The sequence below is a fragment of the Prosopis cineraria genome, unplaced genomic scaffold, assembly GCF_029017545.1.
Source record: "Prosopis cineraria cultivar Desert tree isolate PC_DT_omini unplaced genomic scaffold, ASM2901754v1 PC7, whole genome shotgun sequence".
Taxonomy (NCBI): Eukaryota; Viridiplantae; Streptophyta; class Magnoliopsida; order Fabales; family Fabaceae; genus Prosopis; species Prosopis cineraria.
Genome location: NW_026555338.1, coordinates 20099190 through 20125540, shown reverse-complemented (window position 1 = coordinate 20125540; position 26351 = coordinate 20099190). Strand labels below are relative to the sequence as shown.

General features: G+C 33.9%; 1 protein-coding gene and 2 pseudogenes across 2 annotated transcripts; 2 read left to right on the top strand and 1 right to left on the bottom strand.

Annotated features, from left to right (window-relative positions):
- The first annotated feature begins 2626 nt into the window (after nt 1-2626).
- Nucleotides 2627-15124, top strand: LOC129315235 ((-)-germacrene D synthase-like; annotated as a pseudogene).
- Nucleotides 15125-19104: 3980 nt separating this feature from the next.
- LOC129315801 (protein phosphatase 1 regulatory inhibitor subunit PPP1R8 homolog) lies at nt 19105-25704 on the top strand. Of its 2 annotated transcripts, none has more exons than XM_054959864.1 (3): nt 19105-19418; nt 23625-24162; nt 24618-25704. In XM_054959864.1, exons 2-3 carry the CDS (start codon nt 23669-23671, stop codon nt 25432-25434), a joined length of 1311 nt encoding a protein of 436 aa, XP_054815839.1. In that variant the 5' UTR covers nt 19105-19418; nt 23625-23668; the 3' UTR covers nt 25435-25704. The 2 variants fall into 2 exon arrangements, with proteins under 2 accessions (XP_054815839.1, XP_054815838.1); XM_054959863.1 differs by having other exon boundaries at nt 19105-19421.
- Nucleotides 21761-23137, bottom strand: LOC129316562 (C2 and GRAM domain-containing protein At1g03370-like; annotated as a pseudogene).
- Nucleotides 25705-26351: the final 647 nt, after the last annotated feature.

Below are 26351 nucleotides of genomic sequence, written 5' to 3'. Positions count from 1 at the left end.
TAGTCATAAGAAAAGTGTATTTTAGTTAATCTAGAACATTTAAGATGCAGAAATATTTATAGAATAAGTTGAATTATTTGTATTGGTATGTAATATGATTCCTTGCCTGAAATATACAATAAAACACTTTGTATGAAAATAAGAAAAAGAAAGACACAATACCTACAATATCTTATACCCACAATTTCTTGGTGGACTGGGTCCAAACCAAATATCACATCAAAGAATGTGACTTTATCAGAATATTAAGGATGTTTGAGTCCTTATATGTGATATATTTAGGTCCTTGAGTGCAATGTTCCTTTCATTTGAGACTGTGAACTGTTTTTCAGCAACATGCATGTCCAAACACTGCCCAGGGAGAGCATGGGATATAAATGAGGTCATTGTGAAAACTGATTCGTTCATTCTCCATGAGAAGCACAAAAATCTCTCTCTCCTTGCTGCTTATCACATCCTCACTTTTAACACTTCTCCTACACAACTCAAAGTGATAGGATTCAAGTGAAATGGAAAATTAAAGTCCACGGATTAAAATTTACAAATTAATTGCGGATTACTTCTCATTTGGGTAAGTCCAGAATTTTTTGTTGAACTTTGAAAAATCAGAACTAAATCTAGAGAATTCATATAAGAATAATCTAAAATTGACAATTTATTCATTGTTCCAAACTTGCTTTGTTTCTCTTACAAAATCTATGTCATAACTTGAAAAATTCATAACCCAGGGCTTGCATGTCCAAAAATGACCTAGTTTAGAATTGTTTGGACAATGAGCATGGTTTATTGTATATTATACAATGAAACAACAACCTTGTTCTATAAAGAGCCTAATCTGGACAGCATCATTCATGCATATTAAAATCATGATTTTAGTACTTGTTTAAGACTCCAAATTAGTCATCATACATCACCACATTCATAAATTTATGTAGCTCATGGAATTTATTTTTTTACATTTATCTTCTTTTAGCATGGTAATGCCATAGGAGACTTATTTTCTCATGTACTTGGCTTTACTTCTTGCTTTAACTTTACCTTGCTCAAACACTCATTCATGATTCATATAATCAAGCAAACAAATCATACATATAATCATACAATACAATATCAAATATGCAATAAAGGGTAAGTTTACTATACCTTTAACCTTACTATTTTTTCTTTAAATTAAAAACTTCACATATATCAAATTGAGCATATTGACTTACTGATGAGTGCATATAACGGAAAAAAAAATTATTGTGTACATAGCATAAGGACAAGTGTCGATGTTACGATGGAACTGGTTTTTTGGCAGTTTTATAAAGGGTTTGCTTATGGTGGATATGGGGATGGGGTGGGCAAGAATTGTCGTATCCTTCATTATTTATGCCTTATTCTCGCCCCTCGCAAATTTAAGCACATGCACCTTCCTAAAGTGGGAAACAATCAAGAAACTTGTAATCGGATGACCCCGAAGGGACAAGAAACTAATAATTAACCTCCCTTGTGGCATATTCTAAAATAATTTATATGAAAATAAAATAATTGATATATGTAGTGTTAATATCCACTTGCTTGCAAATTGTAAAGTAAACAAGTTACTTCTGTTATACTATATGAAAGAAAAAAGGAAAAATATCAATGAAGAACATTTAACAAATAAATATTAACACTTAACAAGTGAAATTGCAAGTTTTGACAAGTATCGATCCATCCAAATCCTTGTTTGATATTAAATCATTTTAACAGTCCTCCATTGATATTCTCCAAAAAAAAAAAAGCAAAACATATCTTTTAAATTTATATTTTGTATGGACACGATGAAATAAATTATTAATATTTTTCATATAAATAAGTTGTTTTTTATTCTATCTTCTAAACACTAAGAAAAAGAGCACTAAGAATAAATATATAATTATTTATGCCTTCATCGTTATGATCATTTATTTATAATTACATATAAAATATGGAGGGCACTTGGTTTAACAATGTTGAGGAAGTTTATGAACAAGCTTATCATGGGTATGGAGTTTGAGTCCTACGATATAAAGTTGCAAGTACATTAAATAAATATATCAAAGGATATCTCATTATACCTGTAAAGTCATCGTTAGTAGTAATGAATCTTACATAGCGAGAGTTTGGATTAATCTAAACGTGGGTGATCATAATATACCCCAAGCATCACAACACACATTTTCAAGTTTTCAATTTTTCACCGATCCGTTTCTCTGGCCTCTTCCTTCAACTTGGCCACCTCACGTCTTCACTCACTACCTTTCTATAATCTATGGCGTCTCCTCTCTACTCTCCATCTCAAATGGGAACATGTACTTATTTGTTCTTGAATGAGACTTATTATTAATTCTTGTTTGTGAATAAATTTCTTACTAGGTCTTTAGATGTGATTTTCCCTTGAATATTCTCATCTACTTTTTGTATAATTCATGTGTGAAACAATGATGTGGTTATTAGAGTTTTTATGTTTTATAATTAAACAAATTCTTCAACATTTCATATAAATATCTCCACCGACTTTCAATGGTGTAAGGAAAACCCTCTCCATTGATTTTCCAAATGCCCTTCCCATGATAGCCCCAATATGTCTATCATTGCTTCTTCATCTCTAGTTCCTCCTTCAAACCCAAATATTAATGCCTCAGCCAATTTTGGTCGACAATGTGCAGATTTTCATCCTTCTCTTTGGAATGATCATTTCCTTCAATATGCTTCTGACGATTTGGTATTTATTTCTACTTATCACACAATGAGACACACACACACACATTAAGGTAGAAGAGTCTCTCTCTCTCTCTCTCTCTCTCTCTGTGAGAGTGATCTCCCTCACCCCCTCTCAACCTCCCTCCCTCCCTCTCTCTGACTACATATATAAATATATATCAGTCTTTGATTGCCAATAGCCTGGCCTTCTTTTTTGCTTTAATTTTTACACATTTTTTTCCCCGTAGGCTATCTTTATATTTTGGTTTCTCATCCTATATTTTAATTTTCTGTATATGTTAATGCAAGGTGTATGCGTTTCACTTGTAAGAAAAAAAATTTATAGATTATGTGCTGATTATATTTATGGATTGGAAAAATATAATTTTAGATCCCTCCACTTTACTTGAGTTTTGTTATAGATTCCTACACTTTTTTTTCCAATGATTTAAGTCCCTACACTTTTGTTTTTAAGTCTTTTAGGTCCCTCCCTTATGGATTTGGATTTGGTGCTTATTTTAGGGAGACATTATTGGCTAATTTTAGGAATGTGATCAAATATTGGATTGGGTTTTTATTGACTAGAAAAAAAGTTATTTATTGATTTTCAAAAAAAAATATTACACGCACTAATTCATAAACAGAAAAAAAAAATTTATCAGTACAACCTACAAGCAAGGAAAAGAAAACAATAGTATCTAAAGTACAATTTATAACATAAAATAAAACTAAGGAAGAATGACAAATAAATCCCTCCCAAATAAGGAAGTGACAATTCAGTCTCACGAAATATGATAATACATTCTAAATTTTAAGAGACCTAATTATCATTAAATTTTTTTGACGAAATGACAAAATTACCTCTTAATTTAAAATAGTAAATAAAAATGTTGAGAGAAAGTTGTGAATACTTAAGCTACTTTAGTCATTTATTGAATCAGACTTGTGAATTTTAGTGCCAAAGTTGTGATGGAAAAATAGTTTTGCTACACTTTGCTGATTAAAGAAAAATAATAAGAGAAAGTTGTAAATACATAAACCGCTTTAATTATTTACTAAACCAACCAGAGTTATGAATTTCAGAATTGAAGTTATGAACAACTTTGGCCAGAAAACAGGTTATTTATTGATTCTTAGAAGGAAAAAAAATATCACACTCACTATTTCATAAAGCTGCAGGAAAAAAAAAATCCTATCAGCACAACCTACAAGCCAAAAAAAGAAAGAAATAGTTCCTGAAGTACAAGTTATAACAGAATACAAACCAAAAGAGAACAAAATACATTACCAAACGAAACCTAATCAATCAATTTAGCCCAAGTTGGCACGTGATTCAGTTCTTAATGAAGTCTCTTCATTTGGTTTGGTTCCTTATGCTCTATTTAAATCATGCCAACAAGATTTTTTCAAGTAATTATTACTAATTTTTCTTCATTAATTTTGATGTTTTTGAATCATATATGCAATATATATATATATATATACAAATGTTATCTATTATTGAATATCCTTAGCCAATTTATACATAGTACGTAAAACTTGATAGTAATAACGACAAGTTCTTTAAAAACAATATATGTAGGAAGTTGATGAAGAAATGAAGAAAAATATTGAAAAATTGAAAGAAGAAGCGAGGAAGATGCTTGTCTCTACCATGGAGAAGCCATTGAAGAAAGCTGAAGTGATTGATTCAATTCAATGTTTTGGTTTGTCATATCATTTTGAACCTGAACTTGATCAAGTGCTGAAGCAGCTTCACAATGATAATGTTGAAAATAATGAAATAAGTCATCTTGAAGATCTCCATTCTCTAGCCCTAATCTTCAAGTTACTAAGCCAACATGGATATCCTGTTTCGCCTGGTATGCTTGCTACTATATGTTGGTGGCACCAGATGCAGACGCGAATAGTGAACTTCGAATTGCTTAAGTCGTGCCCGGAAGGACACTGTCATTAAGAACTATTCCAGTACACCTGGACGACAGACCGGCAGTTTCCCAAGATTAAACAAGCACTTCCTGCGGCGGAGCAAGAGAACAGAATAACAGGGACTAAAAAATAAGCCTAAACGAGTAGACGAACAGAAGACAGAGGGAGGAGAGAACGCTGGCACACTGTTTTGTCTGCACCCATGTCTATTTATAGGCTAAGGAAAGAGACACAAATGTTGGGTTATAATTACTAATTAATGCTTCAGTTATACACACATTAAACAATGAACGTTCATGGATTAATGCTTCAATTACACACGCCTTAAACAGCAAAACCGTACACGTACATTAATCTGAAAACGTTCAACGTTCATCAATCTGGAGATGTTTGGTAGACAAAACATTAACCTACAAAATTTAGATTCTAGAAGAGGTTTAATGTCCAGAAACTGCCAAAGCCTCAAGTTCAAATTCAAAACAGCAAAATCAGAGATTTTTTGGGTAAGCTAAAAATAATTATTTATTTAATCATTTTTGGAAAAATAACCCGGTAAAAGGAACCCAGTACCTCTTGAACTCGTACGCAGGGAGGGTGAATCAGCTGATTTCAACTACGATTGCCCTAAGTTGGCCTGTCTCATGTGCGCGAGGCCGCTTCTCCTCCAAGCCCATTTTACTAGCCTACTTCAGTCCTTAGTATATATACACTAGGAAATTCTTTCTTTTAGTCAATATGGGACTTTGACACACACACTTTTGATACACATACAACAATCCCCCACATGTGTCAAAAGGATCTATGTTCGTCTGTGTTATTCACATGGAGGATAATCACTTTGAATTTAGTGTTTGTCGACTTGAACCAAACCTAGACTAATAAAACTTAGAACATAGAAAAGTTGGTGTAACTTCGTTATTGAACCAACAAATCTTGAACGCGTGCTAGAGGTCTTATTAATCGGATTATACCCCTACAGTCTCTGCTATTAACGACGGTTTTGCACGTTATCGGCCATGCACATGCCTGGTTTTAACAAATGCTCTAAAGATTTCGCCACGATCTCATAGGAGCGGCCCCACTCCACATTTGTATAGGTGTCTTCATCAAGTATATCTGTAATGAATACACCATCCATAAGGACTATGAAAACATTAAGAGCTTTCGCTCAGCCTCCGTTCAATGCATTCTAGCACTTTCTCAAGCCATAGGAAGGGACAAAATTCAGTGCTAGTAGAACTAACAAGTGACTTGTTCTTACCCATTGAACCTTCTTCATGGGATCTCCAATCACAAAGGTTGGGTTGTCATCACTATTAATTTCAAACAGGCTTAAGTCCCATTCCCCTCGACATTTCAATAATAAATTTCTTCCCTAGGGGTTTAGTTAATGGATTGCCAAATTTAACTCTGATCTCACATAATCGATTGAGATGACCCCGTCTTTAAGCAGCTGCCTTATAATATTATGTCTCAATCGAATATGTCTACTTTTGCCATTGAAGGTCTTATTTTTAGCCGTTGCTATTGTAGATTGACTATCACAATGTAAAGACACTGATGGTGTGGGCTTTTCACCTATTGGAATACTTACTAAGAAGTTTTTCAACCACTCAGCCTCAGTCCCAGCCAGCTCTATGGCTATGAACTCAGAATTCCTTAAGGATTTTGTGTTGATTGTCTGTTTTGTAGACTTCCAGGTTATTGCACCACCACCAAGAGTGAATATATAACCACTAGTGAATTTTGTCTCTTTTGAATCTGAAATACAGTTAGCATCACTATATCCTTCCAATACAGCGAGAAATCCACTATACAATATACCATAATTCATGGTATCTCTTAAATATCTCAAGACTCTCACCAGAGCCTCTCAGTGTTTACTGCCTGGACAATGGGTATATCTGCTCAATCTGCCTAGAGCATAAGCTATATCAGGCCTAGTAAAGTTCATCAAATGTAACAGACTCCCAATAATATGTGCATACTTAGATTAAGCAACTGGGTCACCCTTGTGTTTTTTTAATTGCACACTCGAATCATAAGGAGTACTCAGAGGAGTATCTTCAAGATGTCCAAACTTTCTAAGAATTTTCTCAACATAATACTCTTGGAAAAGCAAGATTCCATTTTCATTCCTTATGATTTTTACACCCAAGATTACCTTGGCTTCACCCATATCTTTCATGTCAAAATTTGAAGAAAATTTTTTGTTTCATTAACAACACACATACTAGAGCCAAAAATTAGCATATCATCCACATACAAGTATATAATCACACAATCATTATTCATAAGCTTTGTATAAACACACCTTTCTACTTCAATAGTAGAAAATCCACCAGTTGTCAAAACTTGATTAAGTTTTTCATGCCATTACTTGGGCGCTTGTTTTAAGCCATACAAAGATTTTACAAGTTTACAAACTTTATTTTCTTGCCCAGGAATCACACATCCCTCAGGCTGTACCATGTAAATTTCTTCTTCCAAATCACCATTTAAAAAAGCGGTTTTAACATCCATTTAGTGAACAAAAAGTTTGTATATTGAAGCCAAAGCAATAAGAACTCTTATAGAAGAGATTCTAGTCACAGGAGAAAATATGTCAAAATAATCTATATTTTCTTTTTGAGTAAAACCCTTGGCTACAAGCCTTGCTTTATACTTATCAATTGAACCATTTGAAAAATATTTTTTCTTAAAAATTCATTTACACCCAATAGCCTTAGCTCCTTAGGGAAAATCTGATAACACCCAAGTTTTATTTTTCCTTAAAGAATCAATTTTCATTTCAATTGCTTCTTTCCAAAATTTGGCACCAGGAGAAGAAATAGCTTCATAAAAATTTAACGGTTCATCTTGTATTAGATAAGTGTAAAAATCATCTCCAAAACTTGTTTCTTTCCTTTGCCTTTTACTTTTCCTTAAAACCAAATCCTCATTTAAGTTTTGTTCAAACTCTGAATTCTCAACAGGTTTAGAAACATGCTTAATTTTTAAGAGAAAAATATGTTCAAAAAATTCAGCATCCTTAGTCTCTACAATTGTATTTTGGTCTAAAATATCACTTTTTAAAACTAAAAAGCGATATGCTGCACTTTGTTCAGCATACCCAATAAACATACAATCAGAAGTTTTAGAACCAATTTTTCTCTTTTTAGGATCAGGTAATAAAACTTTTGCAAGACATCCCCACACTTTTAAATATTTTAAATTTGGGGTAAATCCTTTCCATAACTCATAAAGTGTTTTCTTTGTTTTCTTATGAGGTATCCTATTTTGTAAAAAACATGCAGATAAAATAGCTTCACCCCACAAGTTATCAAGGGTAGAAGAACTCACAAGCAAAGTATTCATCATTTCTTTTAATGTTTTATTTTTTCTTTCTGCAACACCATTAGACTCAAGAGAATAAGGAGGTATTATCTCATGTATAATTCCTTCTTTTTCACAAAAATCATTTGACAAAACATATTCTCCTCCTCTATCCAATCTAACCCTTTTAATTCTTTTTGTTTAACTGATTCTCAACCTCTGCTTTATATAAAAGAAATTTTTCAAAAGTTTCATCTTTGTTTCTTAACAAGTATACTTTAGTATATCTTGAAAAATCATTAATAAAAGTGATATAATATTTTTTACCACCTCTAGTCATGGTTTATTTTAAGTCACCTAAATCTATATAAATTAAAGATAGTAATTTAGATTCTCTTTGACTAAAAAAATGAGGTTTTTTACTTTGTTTAGTTTATGCACAAACTTCACATTTTTTAAAATCATTGTTTTTAATTTCAGAAAGTAGTCCAAGTTGTCGCATCCTATTTATATAGCCTTTACTAGCATGACCTAGTCTAGCATGCGACAGATCAAAAGAATCAACCATATAAATAGGCATATACTCAGAAGATTCAATCTTGTTCATTTCATCAACATTCAAAACAAACAGTCCCTGATTACAATACCCTTTGCCTACAAACACATTATTTTTTGTCATTACAATCTTATCAGATTCAAATGACACTTTAACCCCATCTTTCCCTAAAAGAGCAACTGACACTAAGTTAGCTCTAACTTCAGGCACATGCAGAACATCGTTCAGAGCCAGAGTCTTTCCTAATGTGAGCTTTAAGATCACTTTTCCTTTTTCTTGAACTTTAGCAGTTCGGGAATTAGCAAGGTAAACATGGTCTTCCCCTTCCTTTACAGGATTATAGGTAGTAACATCTCTTGGCTAGCACATATGTGCCTGGTAGCCCGAAGTCTACTACCTATTTCTTCACATCAAAAATCAAGAGAGCTTGTGACACTACTGCAGCAATGATGTTATCATCACTGTCACCATCTCGTTGTACCAAATTTACATTTGGCTTCTGAGGCTTATCACGGTTTGCTCTCTTCCTACACTATGCTGCATAGTGTCCTGGCTTACCATAGACAAAATAGTCTCCTTTGTTTTTGAAAGAGGGGTTGAAAGCATTGGGTTTGTAATTAGATTTTCTATTCTTCTTGTCTTTAGTTTTAGAATCATACCTCTTGTTGTGAGGCTTTATCTCCACCAGGTTGGCTTTAGATGTCATTTCTCTGATTCGAGCTGCACGTATTGCCTTGCGATTGGTATCTTCGATGATGATGTGAGTAATCAAGTCAATCAAGGACAGCTGCTTCTGTTTGTGTTTCAGCTGCTGTTTGTAGTCAGACCATGATTCTGGCAGCTTCTCGATCAGTATCCCAGCAACGAACTCGTCTAGAAGGTTGATGTTTTCAGCACAAAGCTCCTCTAGCAACTTATGATATTCATTGATTTGCTCCTTGACATCCTTGTTCTTGGTCATCTCCTATTTGTAGTAGTTGCCCACAACAAACTTTTGTTTGCCGGCAACCTCAGCAATGTACTTTGTCACCAGGGACTCCCATATCTTACAAGCTTCCTTGTAGACACAGTAGACATCAAACAAATCATTAGATAAAGTTCTAATGATAGTGTTTCGGCATACCTTGTTTGCATGAGTCCATACAACTCTTTAGGCTTGATCAGTATCAGCAGGAGGCTCGGATTGAGCAAGAGCAGCCGCCACACCATGCATGTCAAGAACAGTGAAGATACATTCCTGCCAGCGTTTGAAGTTCCGGCCATCAAAGACTTCTATCTTCGATATGTCTGGGAATGGCCTTGGTAGGGGGACGGCAACAGCGGCAGGGACGTACTGACCTCCAGCCGAACCACTGGACATACCTTCGAAGGTGACATTCTCAACACTGTTGGTCACCATTGGGTTGATTAGTTCTTAAGATTGTTGACGGCACCAGATGCAACGTGAACAGCAAACTTTGAATTGCTTGAGTCGTGCTCGGAAGGACACTGTTGTTAAGAACTATTTCGGTACACCTAGACGACGGACCGGTAGTTCCCTAGGATTAAACAAGCACTTCCTGTGGTAGAGCAAGGGAACAAAATAACAGGGACTAAAAAATAAGCCCAGACGAGTAGACGAACAGAAGACAGAGGGAGGAGAGAACGCTGGCACACTGTTCTGTCCGCACCCATGTCTATTTATAGGCCGAGGAAGGAGACATAAACGTTGGGTTATAATTACCGGTTAATGCTTTGGTTATACACACATTAAACAACGAACATTCATGGATTAATGCTTCAATTACACACGCCTTAAACAACAAAACCGTGCACGTAGATTAATCCGAAAATGTTTAGCGTTCATCAATCTGGAGACGTTTGGTAGACAAAACATTAACCTATAAAATTCAGTTTCCAGAAGAGGCTTAATGTCCAAAAACTGTCAAAGCCTCAAGTTCAAATTCAAAACAGCAAAATCAGAGGTTTTTCGAGTAAGCTAAAAATAATTATTTATTTAATCATTTTTGGAACAATAACCAGGTAAAAGGAACCCAGTGCCTCTTGAACTCGTGCACAAGGGGGCGAATCGGCTGATTTCAACTGCAATTGCCCTGAGTTGGCCTGTCTTATGTGCGCGAGGCCACTTCTCCTCCAAGTTTATTTTACTAGCCCACTTCATTCCTTAGTATATGTACATTAAGAGATTCCTTCTTTTAGTCAATGTAGGACTTTGACACACACACTTTTGACACACATACAATACTATATACATGCTTCATTCTTATTTTTACTTATATTTTTATTATGTCATCCCATATGCTGCACTACAAGAATATGGGGTTTTGTTTACTGACATTATTTCTCACACAATGAAATTTAAGGAGTATTTCTCACAAATTTTCTTAGGATAAAAGAGTAAATTAGCCCTAAATTATAGGTCAAGAAACATCTAGGACCCTAAATTTATTTTTGGTGCAATGTTTCCCTTCAATTTATGAAAACAATGGAATCTAACCACTATTATTAATAAAAATTAACTTTGACCGTTAAGACTAGAAAATAACAGAAAATGATGTCAAAAATTACCCAAAAAAAAGACTAAAGAAATTTTCTTGGTCATTTTTTATAATTTTTGTGTCCCTAGCTGTAATTTTTTTGTCATTTATTATAATTTTTTGGTCATTTCTGTAATTTTTATGTCTTTTTTTTGTCATTTTCTAGTTAACTAATAATTAAAATTAACTTTTGTTAATGATAAAGGTTAGATTGCATCATTTTCAAAAGTTGAAGGGGAACATTGCACAAAAAATAAGTTTAAAATTCTAGACATTCCTAGATTTATAGTTTAAGTACCAATTTATTCTTTTAGCCATTTCCTCATAGAAAGAAAACTGTGAACATTTTTTAGTGAACAACACATGATAGAAAATTTCAAATAGAAACTTAATAAGCACGCACGCAAGAAAATTTGTGGGAAGTGGGAACACAGGTGACACAAAATTGATTATTTAATCAATTCTTAATTAAAATAGTTAGATGGTCTTCGTCAATTGAGGTAGACAATTTCAATTTTGTTTTTTATTTTATTGGAAAGTTGCTATGTTCATAAGTTATTAATAATTTTACATCAAACTCTAAATAATGCCGAGATGTCTACCAAGTTGAATTTTTATTTTTTTAGTTTGAAAGGTAATTTTTTTTGTTTTGATTTTGTTTTTAAAAGTTTTGTGTGTGTGTGTGTGTGTGTGTGTGTGTGTGTGTGTGTGTGTGTGTGTGTGTGTGTGTTATAAGCTATTTTTACAAAAATGGTCGTTGTTTTTCCTTTTCTTTTGCTCCCGTTAACTGATTCAAACAAACATTACCCCCAGATGTGTTCAACAAGTTGAAGGATGAGAAAGGAAACTTCCGTGAAACACTTATTTCAGATGTTGAAGGAATGATAAGTTTACGTGAAGCTTCTCATCTGAGTATTCATGGAGAAGACATTTTGGAAGAAGCGCTTGCTTTCACCTCTAATCATCTTCAATCCCTCACCATTGAATTAAACCCTTTTCTTGCAGCAAGAATCAACCAAGTCTTAAAGCAATATCCATATAGGGAAATACCAAGGCTAGAGGCATGGAAGTACATCTCAATCGACCACCTTCATCCTTCCTATAACCAAGTTCTTTTGATCTTGGCAAAATTAGATTTCAATGTACTCCAAAAATTGCATCAGAGAGAAATTGCCAATATTTCCAAGTTCTTGACTCAGTATTTTAAAGCTCAACTTTTTTTTTTTTGAGTTCTTCTACTTATATATATATATATATATATATTAAACTCGATTCTATTCGATGTCAGACTTCTCATATCTAATCAAGTCCATACTTACCCTTGACATCTGAAATAACTCCTCCACAGGTATTAAGTACATTTTTCACTGCACAAAATCCCTCATGCTGAAGACACCACAAACATTAAACCGTACTTGCTACTACAACAAGGGCTAGCCTTGTCTGAATGTGAGTTTCAAGTAGTGTGATAAACACAAGTCCCTAGATGATGATGAAACTAGGATCAATCTCATTCTTTGGGTTCAAATGGTATGCCATTACGACTTTCAAATGACATCTTTATACCATCTAAGCCAAAGCTTAGATACTTCTATAAAGACATCAGTTGTCAAGAAACCAAAATTGAGACTAGCCTTGGTTTCACCTAAAGACTTGTTTGTGTCACACCATTTCAAACAGAAAAAAAAAAAAAAAAGGGCTAGCACTAGTTGTAGCAGCACGGCTTTGGTGTTTATAGCATCTTTAGTATGGGGGACCTCAATATGGTCAATAAGAGTTTCACACTTGTTGAGAAAATTTTTAGAATATCTAAACATAAGTAGACTTGACATTGAGCTTAATAATAATAATAATAATAATAATAATAATAATAATAATAATAATAATAAGCATGCACTCATAAACTTAAGTTTTGAAGTTTTGAATTATGATTTAGTTACAATTCCACTCAAATGCCTCCTCATCCCATTGTGTATGGCCTGTATTTATTTTCTCCCCTATTTTAGGTTGCACGCTTCTCGTTCAATTTCCACGTCCTTAACAAGGAGAAATACAAACATCATAGCTATGAAATCATTGATGCATTCTTTCATTTTTATGTTGGGGTTAGGTGGTGGAATGGTTTGGACGTGCAGAGAAATCTACCATATGCAAGAAACAGGGTGGTGGAATGCTTCTTTTGGGCTCTTGGGGCTTTTTTTGAGCCTCAATATTCTAAAGCTAGAAGCATTATGGTCAAAGAAACTAGCATCTTTTCCATCATTGATGATACGTACGATGTTTATGGAACCATTGATGAACTAGAACTCTTCACTGCAGCAATTCAGAGGTTTAACACATTCAATTTGCTATTAGTTTCCAATTATGTTTGTTGAATTTTAAACTTAGGATAGGTTTCTTTCTTTCTCCCTCTCCCTCTTCTTTGATTTCGTTCATCTGGTTTTTCTCAGTGTTTAAAGTTAAGCTATTTAATTTAATGCCTGCACAGTGGGATATTAGTTGCTTGGATGAACTCCCGGAATACATGAAGCTACTCTATAAGGAACTGTTGAATATGTTTGAAGAAATAGATGAAAAGGACATGGGGAAAGAAGGAAGACCATACAGGGTTGATTATACCATAAAAGAAGTATGATCTTGTCCGAATGAATTGGAGCTTATAATTTCTGTCCATTGCTAATTATTTTATCCATTTTTAGTGTTTCAAAAGATTCTTGAGAATAAACTAGACATATACTTATTTCTTTTCCATCAAGTACTGTTTTATATACAGATTAAAAGGATAGTGCAAGCTTACATGGCAGAAGCGAAATGGTTATATAGAAACTACATACCAACAATAGAAGTGTACTTGAACATATCAACAATAACATTTTGTATTTCAATGCAATCAATGACATCTTTCATTTATATGGGAGACATTGCAACTGAGGACATCCTAAAATGGGCACAAACACAACCAAAACTTATCAAAGCTGCTTCTATTATTTGCACGGTAATGGATGACATCGTCTCCAGCGAGGTGTGTATATATATAACTGATCTACATATTAAAAGGGATAATATAATTTTTATTTCTTAAACTTTAGCTCAATTATTAATTTAACCTTTGAAATTTGACTTAGTCCAGTACAACTCATTAACCCTTGTAGTTTGACTATTGAGTTGAGAAATTATAGGGATCGAGTTTTTACTAAATCATAAAACTATAAGGATTTAATTCTTTCAAGTTAAGAAAGTATATGGATTGAGCTATTCCAAGTAAAAATTCAGAGGTTGAATTGATAATGGAAATAAGTTCATGGACTAAAAGTTATATTTTTTTAAAAATGGGTTTATTTGGTTCTCTTTTCTGTTTTTATGTTTTAAATTAAAACATACTTGTAGAATAGTTTTTCAGAACAAGTTTTAGAAACCCAAACAAAAGAAAAAAAAATTTGAATCATTATTTTGAAAAACATATCTAACTTAGTAAAATAAAGGGTGAAAGAATAATTAATTTTATTAACATAATTGTCAATAATGAAAGCATGATATTTTGTGTATTTTCTCTAGTTTAGCAGAACAAAAAAATTTTAAAAAAAATCTAAAAGATATCTAAAAGATGTTATGGTTTTTCGTTCTTCATAACTTTTATTTTTTTTTAAAAGAAGATAACAGTTACACATTTTCAAATAGTTTTTTCTTTTCAGAACAAAAAAACAATTCTGAAACAGGTAATTAAACATGCCCAATGTTTCTTTCCTTGTTATTTAACTTTCTCTTAAAACTCTCTGTGATTGTCCAGTTTGAGAAGAAAAGAGGGCACATTGCCTCATTTGTGGAATGCTAGATGAAGGAGCATGGAATGTCAAGACAAGAAGCCATAGATGAATTGAGGAAGATGATTAAGAGTGCATGGAAGGATATCAATGAGGAATGTCTGAGACCAACTCAGGTACCTATGCCTTTTCTTATGATAGTTCTGAATCTTGCTCGTTTCATGGATGTGATGTACAAGGATGCTGATAATTACACTCATTCCGTAGGAACCATGAAGGAGTACATTACACAACTCTTTGTGGATCCTTTGCCAATATGAGCAACTAACATATATACAAGGGTTTACTTCTTTGCTAGTAGCAGAGGGAGGGGAGGACCAGCAAAGACTGTGGCCCTCCCAATTTTTTTAAAATTTTCTTTATATTATATAGGTATTACAAACTTTCAACCCTTCTAAAATTTATGAAAACTTTGTAGTATATATATTTTTTAATCTTGGCCCTTCTTATTCTTAAATTTTGACTCCACCCCTATTCTTTGCCAAATGATGTGTGACATAAAAACTTACCTTTGGCTTTACACTAAACAGCACTATGATCAGAAATAAAACGTTAGATAGATTGCGCGGGTGTTTTTGTTTGATTCAATGAGTCATTTTGTGTTTTTGTTGAATAAAATATAAAATGTATGTCATCTTGCATTCTTTGAGAATAAAACGTGTAATTTGTCACTTTATGTTTGTCTTCACTTGGTTTAAGCCCAAAATAAATTATTTTAGGACCTGTTTAGTCTTTGTTCATTTTTTAAAAACTGTTTTGTAATACAGTTTTAATAATATTATTTTTTAAATAAAACAAAATGAAAATCCATTTGAGTATGTTAATTTAAAAATAATTTTAAAATTAAAAAATAGTCTGATAGTAGAAGTTATAAATGGTTAATAGTAATAATTTATGATAGAAAATAGTCATGCTAACAAGAATTTCCAATAATTAAATGTAGTATGTTTTAAAAACAAGAAAAATAAAATAAAAATAATTTTAAAATGTTTCCATTTTTTATTTTTAAAACAAAATATTAAAACAGTTTTAAAAATAATTAAATCCAAAATACTTATCCAAACAAAATTTGAATTTTTTTTTTCCAAACTGAAGTCTTCATCTCATATTTTTGCTAGTATGCTTTCCTGTATGCCTTCGTAAGCTATCAGACCTTGGTTTTGTGAGTTAAAGACTAAAAATAATTGATCTTTAGAAGTCTCCAGTTATTTGGTAAATAGTTTGGTTTGGCATATGATCACTAGCATACCACAAAGGTAAATTTTTTGGATAATACCCAAGATTGATAACAACAATTGTATGGACTTCTCATTTATATCAGATTTTGCATATTCATGGAGAAGATAAATATTTTAGACGCAGCACATGCTTACACCCTCAAATGTTTTTTAATACAAGACCACATAAAATCCATGTTGAGTAGAACAGAAATTAGGTTATGTCATATTTCATGAGAGGTCTGCAACTTAAAGGCGGATGATTAAAAATAACAATATCTAAATTATCTTGAGAGGCTTAATGAGCAAGTATGTTAGCACATATATTCACTTTCTTGAACATATAATCAAAGGTAAAAATCTAGTCTTTCATGAAAAAATGTCTAACTCTCTTGATATTATCTAAAAAATGATGATTATCAGAGATATTATGTTGAATAAGTGAAAGAGCTTCCATAAAATTGGAAGGTATATTGATTTTAGCAAATCTCGTGTTCCAACAAAGCTGAAGTCCTTCTAAGATGCCTAAGAGTTCAACCACAATGCTAGGTTGGTAGCTAAGAAATCTAGAAAATCTCTTAATCCAATTGCCTTTGTTATCCCTTATGATGCCACCATAGGATGTAACTCCATTAGATCTAACAAACCTGTCAATGTCAAGATGGATCTAGCAACCTGCTTTTGGAGGTCTCCATTGAACTTCAGATCTTTTACCATTATAGCTAAGGATATTGTCTTTTGATTGGAGCCTTATGTCATTGATAACTTGCTGAGTGCTAGTAAAAGCAATGTTGATGCTCTGGTTGATTTCTTTTGAATAAATCTTTTTGTATCATGCCTTCCAAATGTTCAAGTAGACTTTAGCAAAAAGCCTCTGCTAAGAAATTCTTCTTACGTTTAGGTTGCTGGCCTCAATTTTTACATTCCAAGTCATCCAATCCTACATGGAAAGAGAGAAGAAAGTATTAAGTTTAAAAGGTTTAACAAGTTTGAGACAAATATTGTGAGCTTCTTTGCAATCTAAAAGAGTGTGAATTGAAGACTCAAGTGAGTTACACCTAAAAAACAGGTACATTGGAGATAGGCACATCCTTCAAAATTTATATAATTGAATCAAAGTATGTCTCACATAGCCTTTCAAAGAAAGTATTTAATTTTTTTATAAGTAGGTCACTTTCAAATTATCGACCAAATGTCAGTAATGGTTTGGTCCTTTTGAGAAACTAAAGCCTTATAAGCAAATTTAATAGAGAAATTTTCATTAGAGGAAGGTCTCCAAACAAAAACATCTTCATCACCATGGGGGTTTGATAGTTGCACAAGCACAATATGCCTTATCACCTCAGGGTGAAGGCGGCAATTTAGTTGGTTAAAATTCAATCCTCCTAAGGGATTGTGGAGATCCAAAACTATTGCATTAAGGATAGATTTAGCACTAGGGAAAGTGTATCTTCTAAGAGGTTCTGGAAGGGGGGACCATTTATTGTACCAACAGAAAGAAATTTGGTCTCTTTTACCAACTTTCCAAACTACATGCTTCATGAATTTGTCCCAAAATTTGCTTATACTATTCCAAGTGTAAGAGGAGGATCTAGGTTTGTAGACTATGGGAATAATAGGGTAAGACATTTATATTCGTTTTGAAGGATCCTAACCCATAGGCGATTTAGCTAAGTGATAAAACCCCAACAAAATTCCATGATATAAGCAATATTTTGAGACTCAAGATTTTTAATCCTAAGGCCCCATTAGTTTTCTCCTTGGCAACATGATCCCAAGAAAGAAAATAGGTTTTTGTGATCATTAGGAGTGTCCCAAAGAAAGTTTCTAAAGCTTTTTCCAATTTAGCCAAAACATTGTTAAGAAGTAGTATGGTTTGCATGGTGTAGCTAAGGATAGCCAAAAGGACATAATTAATAAAGATAGCTTTTCCTGTGTTGTTAAGACAATGGCTTCTCCAATTAGTAAGATGAAAGCAAGTTTTCTCAAGTAAGGGAGCAAAAGTAAGCTTAGAAGCCACTTCATGTATAAGTGAAATTCCAAAATATTTATTAAAGTTTTCAATGATTGGAATTCTCAATTCATCATTGATTTGAATAGCTTTATTAACATTGACATTTACATTTCTTCATGTTGACTTTTTGGCTTAAAGTGTGGCAAAAATCAAAGAGATATTGTTAAATAATCATGGCTTGACTGAGGGATGCTTTTGCAAAAAGTAATAGATTATCAGCAAAAATGTAAATGAGAAATTTGAGGACAATTAATTGTTAGTCTAATTGGCTTCTATTTATTTTTAAAACATTGAATCAAATCCTTTTCTTATCGCAAAACTCAACCATATCTTGAAGTGACAGCATTTGTTATTATGGTCACTTATGTTGAGCTATGTTCTAATCTAGCTATATATATAAAACTTCCTAGATTAATAGGCTTGAAGGAAGCCAGCTTTCAAAGTGACATCATCTATCTTGCCTGCTAACCTAGTATTGCATTTAGTTTTATTTATAAATTATTTTTATCATTTTTCATCAAAATTAAAAAAAATTTTAAATTTCATTAATTTTAACAAGTTTTTATTTTTATCTTTAATAAATATTTTTAAATATCATTACTAATGTTCTTATTTAAAATATTTAATAAGAAAAAAATATAAAAATGAGTACTAAAAATTAACAAATGCCTTATAAATAGGATCAATTTTTTTTCTCTATCTTGTTAATAGGACTAGAGAATAATATGTGAGTTTCTCTAATAATTTGATCTTGCTTGTAATTGTAACTTTAAGTTGTTAGTGGTTGTCCCTCTAATTTAAAAAAAAAAGGTGATATCTTTCACTCTTTGAGTTTTGACGAATTTGCTAAGATATTATTTTCCAATTTTATTAAGCTGACTTTGTGCTTTAAAAATAAAGGGAAAATACACACACACACACACACACAAAACGGCGCCGTATCACTGATCTGTGTAAGATGATGAACACTGAAACCTAAAATACCCGGTTCAATACCTAAACAGGATTCTCTTCCATTTTGGGGGACGTGGCTTAGAATGACAAAGTCTCAAATCCCTAACCCCCATCTCCCCACGATTGGCTGACCCAATCGGCCATTCTTAGCTCCGATCACTTTCTCCCCATCCCTCTGTCGTCGCCGTTTTTTCCTTCGTCCTCTATCGACGCCGTGTCTCCATTTCCAGCTTCATCCATCAACTGCCTTGAGCTTCGCTGCTCCCTCATCCTTACTCTACCCGTCACCCGCAATCTCGCTGCCTCCGTCGTCACTTGTTTAAGACTACCTCCCTTGTTGTTCGTGTTGCCTCCGTCGTCGGCTCCGTGGTGGTAACCCCTTTCTCTTCTCTCATTTTCTTCCTCGTTCGTGGTTGCTTTCTTTGTCTCTGAATTTGTTTGTAAGGCAACAGTAGCAGTAGACTGGTAATGTGTGGGTGCAGTCACAATGGTGCTTCAGTGTTTTTTGTGGAGCACTCTATGAAGTTGTTTCCTTTCCTTTTTATTCTTGTTCGTGTTTTCAATGCGTTTGGCTGCCAAAATTCTTAGCTAGATCGCTTCTGGGAAAATTATATAAATGTAAAGATAATTAAGTTGTTTTTTTAAAGGATAATGTTCAGATAATTGAGCAAGTTTGTTTTATTTCAAGGAGAACCTATATATGCCTAAGCTATCATAAAATTCATGAAACAACGATACTTTAAAAGGAAGCTTGTACGGATTTGTATCTGATATGTATGTGACTTTCAAGATAGAATACATAATCTATTGAGCTACGGCTGAACATAGTTGTCCATTTAGTGTTTTTAAGGTGCACTGATCCTAATTCTTGCTGAAAGAAAAAGCCGGCCCTGAATAAAACAATAGTCATTAAAAATAAACAAACTCATTGTACATAAATGCTTTTATCAAGAGACTTAGGGATGTCCACATTACTAACTTGTAATAAGATTGTTATTTTTAAGGATTAATTTCTTTATTTTCTTATTTCAAGGACTAGAGTTGAATAGACATACAATGATACAAGTTTGTAACCGTTATTAATTTCCTCTAAGGTAAGACGTGAATTTTAACTTCGAAATTCAAATGAACTAATAAACAAACGTGCATGGGCACTTTTCTTCTCAACTAGCAGGCGAAATCTTTGATAAGTGGTACTTCATGTGGAAGCCCGAAGAGTTTCTGAAAGGTTGAATTTGTCTGAGATCACAAATTATTATACAACTTTTTCGAAAGGAAATGATAAGCCAAAACGAACATTGTGAATATAGAAAGATAAACAGATGGTTGTCACATGTATAAAGTTACGCACATAATTACATACCTTCTTCCCACTTCTTTCTCCATTTTACTTAGATATTGTTTATAACACTACCACCTCTTGTGTTTCAAGAAAATTCTTTTGTGCTATTTTGATTGACTTGCCAAAGCAAACTTTCCTTCAAGAGGAACCCATATACTAGCGAGGTCTGAGATGTTTACTTTCAGAAAATTGATTTTAGCTTGTACTAGATACGGCGTTTCATCAAAAGGTCTATCAAAATAAAAATATTTCCACATTCAGCAGGGAGTCATCTATCGCATCAAATTCAGATACTTCTGCAAGCATAGGTGATTTTTATAAACTAAGGGGGACAATGACATACAAGTCTAAGTCTAAGTCTTAATTTGTAAGCACAACCAATGGGTTTCTGAATAACAACATAATACATTAACCATTCTATATACGATTAGAGTTTTGAAATTTGATGGAGCTGGTTCTAGTTTTCCCATTGAAAGAAAAAGCACTGTATGGATATGAGATTTTGCTTGAATTGACAGAAACTATATTGCTTTCTTCAATCAAGGCAATAATTAGTGGCCTATCATGTCCTTGTGCTTTAATTCCATGATCACTACCTAATATTGGAGTGAAAAAATATCAAAATAAGTAAAACATAAATAAAAAGTAAAGCCACTGAGTCAAGTAGAGAAGCACTAGGCACAAAATTGAAGGCGTTAGCTGTCCCCTTAAAGGAATCACTTGATCAAGAAGATGGAAGAAAGTCGAATCATCAAAAAAGAAAGACTTGAAAGCACTACATAATTTTTGTTTTTGTTTTTTTTTTGGGGGGGGGGATTGAAGGCTTCTTGAAATTTCTAAGCCTGACTTTGATTTGATCTTTGACTCTACCTTCTACTGGGTAGGATTCACCCAAAGGAATTGTATCAAGCTCATAAGTGAGGTACTAGATCCCAAATGTTGCTTTGAGTTTTCAAGAGACTAATTATTTTGCTATATTTGAAGAACAGTAGTCTTGCTTGGATAATTTGAAGTTCTTGCTTCACAAAATAGGTTCTTCTCTTGGAAAATAATTTCCATTTGCAAGGGTGTGGTGTAGTTTTCTGGAGAGTCTAATTAGGCTGTCAAGTGGCATGAATGCTTCACAATGAGCATGAGCCTTGATCATAGTTTCTAAAGGGCCTGTTTATTTTTGACAGAATGACATAAGGATTAGAAAGTTGTGCTGAGTTAATGTGTTTTACTCTTTGGCGAGCTTCCTTCATGTTGTTTGATTGATATTTATAAAAAATATATAGCAGTTGCGATCCCACATCGAGATGAATAGTTAATAAAATCTAGGTAGTTCCAAAATTAGTGGTCTGGCAAGTCAAACCCAAGAACCTAGAGGCTAGAGCCCTTGAATTATTCTAGGTGTAGCCATCCAAATGTAGACAGGAACATATAGTCCAGATGTCCAATTTTAGCTGCTGTCACAGCAGTGAAATTTGCAAAATAATGCACTGCCAACTCCCAATTTGATTGTTTTTCTAATTGCAGTGATGCCATTGCCAAGATGTGTTCCTTATTGGAATTTGGAACCAAGGTCCTTTTGATTAACAGCTTTAACATTCACATAACAATCTATAGCATACTGATTGCAGCTTTCCTTCATCCCTTCACGAGCCCCATTTTCTATCTTTCCTTTCATCAAGGCACTCTGCAAAAAGCTCAATCACCGTGATATCAAGAGGTGTGAACAATGTCTATCTGATAGTAACTCTGGGCCAGGCCCAGGAGTAGTTATGTTGAGTAATTCTTTCCTAAAGGTGTTCTTGTAGATAACTTCTAGGGTACTAACGCTGGCAAAAATAGCAAAATTCTTTCAACCAGCTTTTAGATATGTTTGTTCCTCATCGGGATGGGGCTTGACAGCTTTAATTAATGTAGTGGCAGCCTTGAAACAAGTATGAAATAAGTAAGTGATCGATTTAATGAGGTTTTGGTTCCATCATTCTCGAACTTCCAAGGCCCTATTTGTAATTTGCAATTATTTGGTACCCTGTAAATCTGCCAATGACTTGGGGAAATGTGAATCACCCAATCAGGTGAAAAAAGTAATGTGTTTAGGTCTTCTGTTGCTATGATATATAATTGATCTATAAGCACTCCTGGTATATTGCTGGGAATTTCACTCCCATTGTCTATTGATTGCATTTTTCGCATAACTTCTTCAAAAGTCTCATCATTTAGCTCCTCTGCAGCATCGGTCTTGTGGGTTCAGTAGATGCTTAAGTAAATGTATGTTACATTATCAGAAGTGAAATGCACATGACGTTCCCAGTAGCAAACATTGATTTAATCTACTTAGTGTAATTAATCTGATAAATGTATCTTGAAACCTATATAATAATTGCATGACCTTGGCTTAATTGATAATAAATCCTTTGGGCTTAGTTTCCTTGCTCAAATTTCTGTTTCGTAGAAATGAAATCCAATGAATTGAGGAAAAAGATTGTTCTATGGATAGAATTGATGATCTAAATAAAAAATAAGATGGGAAATTTTTATTTTTTTTTTAGGAAAAAAAAAACTATATTTCTTCACTTAAGAAAAAATAAAATAAAATCATATTTTGTAGTTTTCTTGGAGAGAGAAAGGGAGCCCTTTGCTTTGCCCTACCCATCTTGGAGAGACGGAAACACCTCATAGTCTTGGCATTGCCGCTACCTTGGCTTCCAACCTTATTACCATTGATGCTTCTCAATTTCCTTTCTAAAGACTGCATGGACCCATTTTTCTGAAACCCTAATTTGTTTGAATCTTGAACCTCCTTTTTATCTATCAGTCTAAGAAATTATGCTCTTTTTGGTTAGAGTGACTTGATTCCCACACCATTTCTCAACTCTAAAGCCTTTCTCTTTCTGGAGTTTCGAATATTCAGAATTCTGGCATAGAGATTAGACTTTAATTGGTCTATTGGCATCCATTAAATTAGTGTGCTGATTTTGCTGCTTAAGTGAATCAATTTTATTTTGTTTTGTTTTTTATTGATTACCCCTTTTTAATTAAAAAAATTCCATTTTTTATTTTCCTCGCATTTTCTTTATTCCCTGTATGACCTGAAGCTGTTTTGAGTGCCGCCCTTCCTTTTAAATTAGGGGGGCATCTCTAAAGAGAGTTCTGTTACATGAACTGTACGTGGAGCAAACAATCGATTACAGAGCTTTTTTTTTTTTTTAATGTCATTGTGTCTGATGGAGATTATTTGATAGATGATACTGTAGGAGCTCAAAGATTAGCTGTGGACTTGTAAAGAATGTATGGAAGAGCAGCAGGTCTTGATAGATTTAAGAAAGCTCAAAGCTTGGAACCATTTTCTGTTTCAGCGAATTCATCTTCAAAACCCAGTGCTCAAGCTGGCACTCAAGTAATCAGCCACTCCTCTGCTTTACCTTCACAGTCTCAAACTTCTTTCCATCAAGTCCAGTATCAACAACAGGCACAACAGGTACAACATCATGCTTCTCATGGAGCCACAGGGTTAGAAGCTGCTCCATTGTTGGGGCAGACTCAGCAGGCAACACAAGTTGGTGGAGGACAATCAACATGGCAGCCCCCAGATTGGGCAATTGAGCCTCGTCCAGGTGTTTATTATCTAGAAGTTTTGAAGGATGGCCAGGTATTGGATCGAATTAATCTGGACAGGCGGAGGCACATCTTTGGGAGGCAAATCCAAACTTGTGATTTTGTGCTTGATCATCAATCTGTCTCTCGTCAACATGCTGCAGTCATTCCTCACAAGAATGGAAGGTTAGTGCATTTTGCTCATCCTTGGTATTGCTGGATTGGATTAAACTATCTTGGTAGATAATAACCCCTATCAGTTTCCTTGTTGAGTATTCTTATAATTGGAACATGCGAGCTTTCTTTGGTCAGCTGTTTATATAAATGAATCACAGCAACTTGTGTTGTTGTTGAATTGGTGTTCTGATCATGCCTAGGGCCTAAGATCAACTTAGGAATTAAAGCAGTAGTTTGATATAATTGCATTTTTTTTCCGTTTAGAATAATAGGATTAAGTAGTTGATGATCTGTTGAGCCACTCCCCCCTTCCAAGGGAAAATAACCCACTATCATTTGATAAAATGAAAGAGGCAGAATGGTAGATGGATGTGTGTGTGTGTGTGTTTTAAAATGTAATTGAAGTTGTGTAATTTGATCTCATGATCCATATGGCACTAAAGAACTTTTTACTCCTCCTCCAGCATATATGTAATTGATTTAGGATCTGCTCATGGTACATTTGTTGCTAATGAGCGATTAACTAAGGATTCACCGGTTGAGCTTGAAGTGGGACAGTCTCTGCGATTTGCTGCGTCGACAAGAACTTACATGTTGAGAAAGAATGATGCAGCTTTGTTTCCTCGTCCTCCAGTGCCCGCGGAGATTAATTTACCTCCACCTCCTGACCCTTCTGATGAAGAAGCTGTGGTTGCATACAACACACTTCTAAATCGTTACGGCCTTGGCAAGGCTGATCAAGGGTCTAGAACAGTTGAGTCTGGTAAATCCGCGACTAGAAAAAATGACAATCACCAATCAGACCGAGCTTCCAAGAGAATTAGAAAGATGAGAGTCGCCTTCAGGGACCAAGTAGGGGGAGAATTAGTCGAGGTTGTTGGGGTTTCAGATGGTGCAGACGTGGAAACAGAACCCGGTCCAGTCGGAGTTAAAGAAGGAAGTCTTGTTGGGAAATATGAATCCCTTGTACAGATCACAGTAATACCTAAGGGAAAAGAGCAATCTGTTGTAAAGGAAGCTGATTCATCCCAGAAAGGAGTGACTGATAAACTACAAGAAGTCTTAAAAAAGGTCAAAACTACACAGAAAGGTGGGATTTATGATGATCTTTATGGAGAATCATTTTCTGCCAAAGTTGGATCTTCCTGGGCCTACTCATCTGTCAGTACTGGTGAAGGAACTCCTCCAGGTAAGGTTGGGGAAGGTAATACCTTGAGTGGAAAACCTGAAAGTAATCTTAGTAGTGTTGATGGAGACAATGATGATGATTTGTTTGGGTGACTAATTAATTGACCCCTTGAGACCTAATTATGGACTAGATTTGTGTTGGTTCTGTAGTTGAGTTCCACAAGACGACGAGGAGCTGAAAAAGACACTTGAAATTGCATTATCTGCTGCTTCTTTTGTGGTTTAATTGTTGTAGTGCATCCACATTTTTGTTTTCTACTTCTCCATTAACTCAAATACAAAAAGATCTTAGTTTCATGGTAAAATGGTGTATTGTCTTTACCCAATGATATGTAAAGAGCTAGTCAGGAGCTCATTCAAGCATTTTAGTTTGCATCAATTTATTTGAATGTGAAGGCTCTGATATATCATGTGTAATAACTTCAAAGGAGAATTACTATAAAGTCTCAACAAAATGAAAATACTATAAAGTCCCACGGTATGTTAAAATATCATTAAATTCTCAAGTCCCTTTGATATTAATATGTTTTTACACTCAATTACCCAAATATCCTTATATTATTATATATTAAAAATAATATTAAAAGCCAAACCTGGCCAGCAGTGGAGGGTTGGGCTTTTTTAATATATAATAATATAAGGATATTTGAGTAATTGAGTATTAAAAATATATTCATATTAAAGGAACTTGGGATTTTAAGGATATTTTAGCATTTCATGATACTTAATCAAACTTTCATTTCTTCTGTGACTTTTTAGTAATTCTCCCTAACTTTAACTTGAAAACAGTGTCATTCGGCAGATGTTGATTTTGACCTTCGGCTCTGTAGAACATGGTGTGCTGCGAGTAAATTATGTTACGGTAATTTGATGATTCATAATTTGTTAGGGATGATTCATAGTTTATGTTAAGCCATTAATTTTAAAGACAAACTTTCAATTATTGAAATTTCATGGAAGAGCTATTGGGAAAATTTCATCTCTCAGTAAGTGAGTTTTAATTCTCTGAA

Excerpts from the sequence above, each read along its gene's own strand:
- LOC129315801 (XM_054959864.1), top strand. The coding sequence starts at position 23,669 with ATGTATGGAAGAGCAGCAGGTCTTGATAGATTTAAGAAAGCTCAAAGC. Across the intron at positions 24,163-24,617 it reads ATTCCTCACAAGAATGGAAG|CATATATGTAATTGATTTAG; the intron begins GTTAGTGCATTT and ends CTCCTCCTCCAG.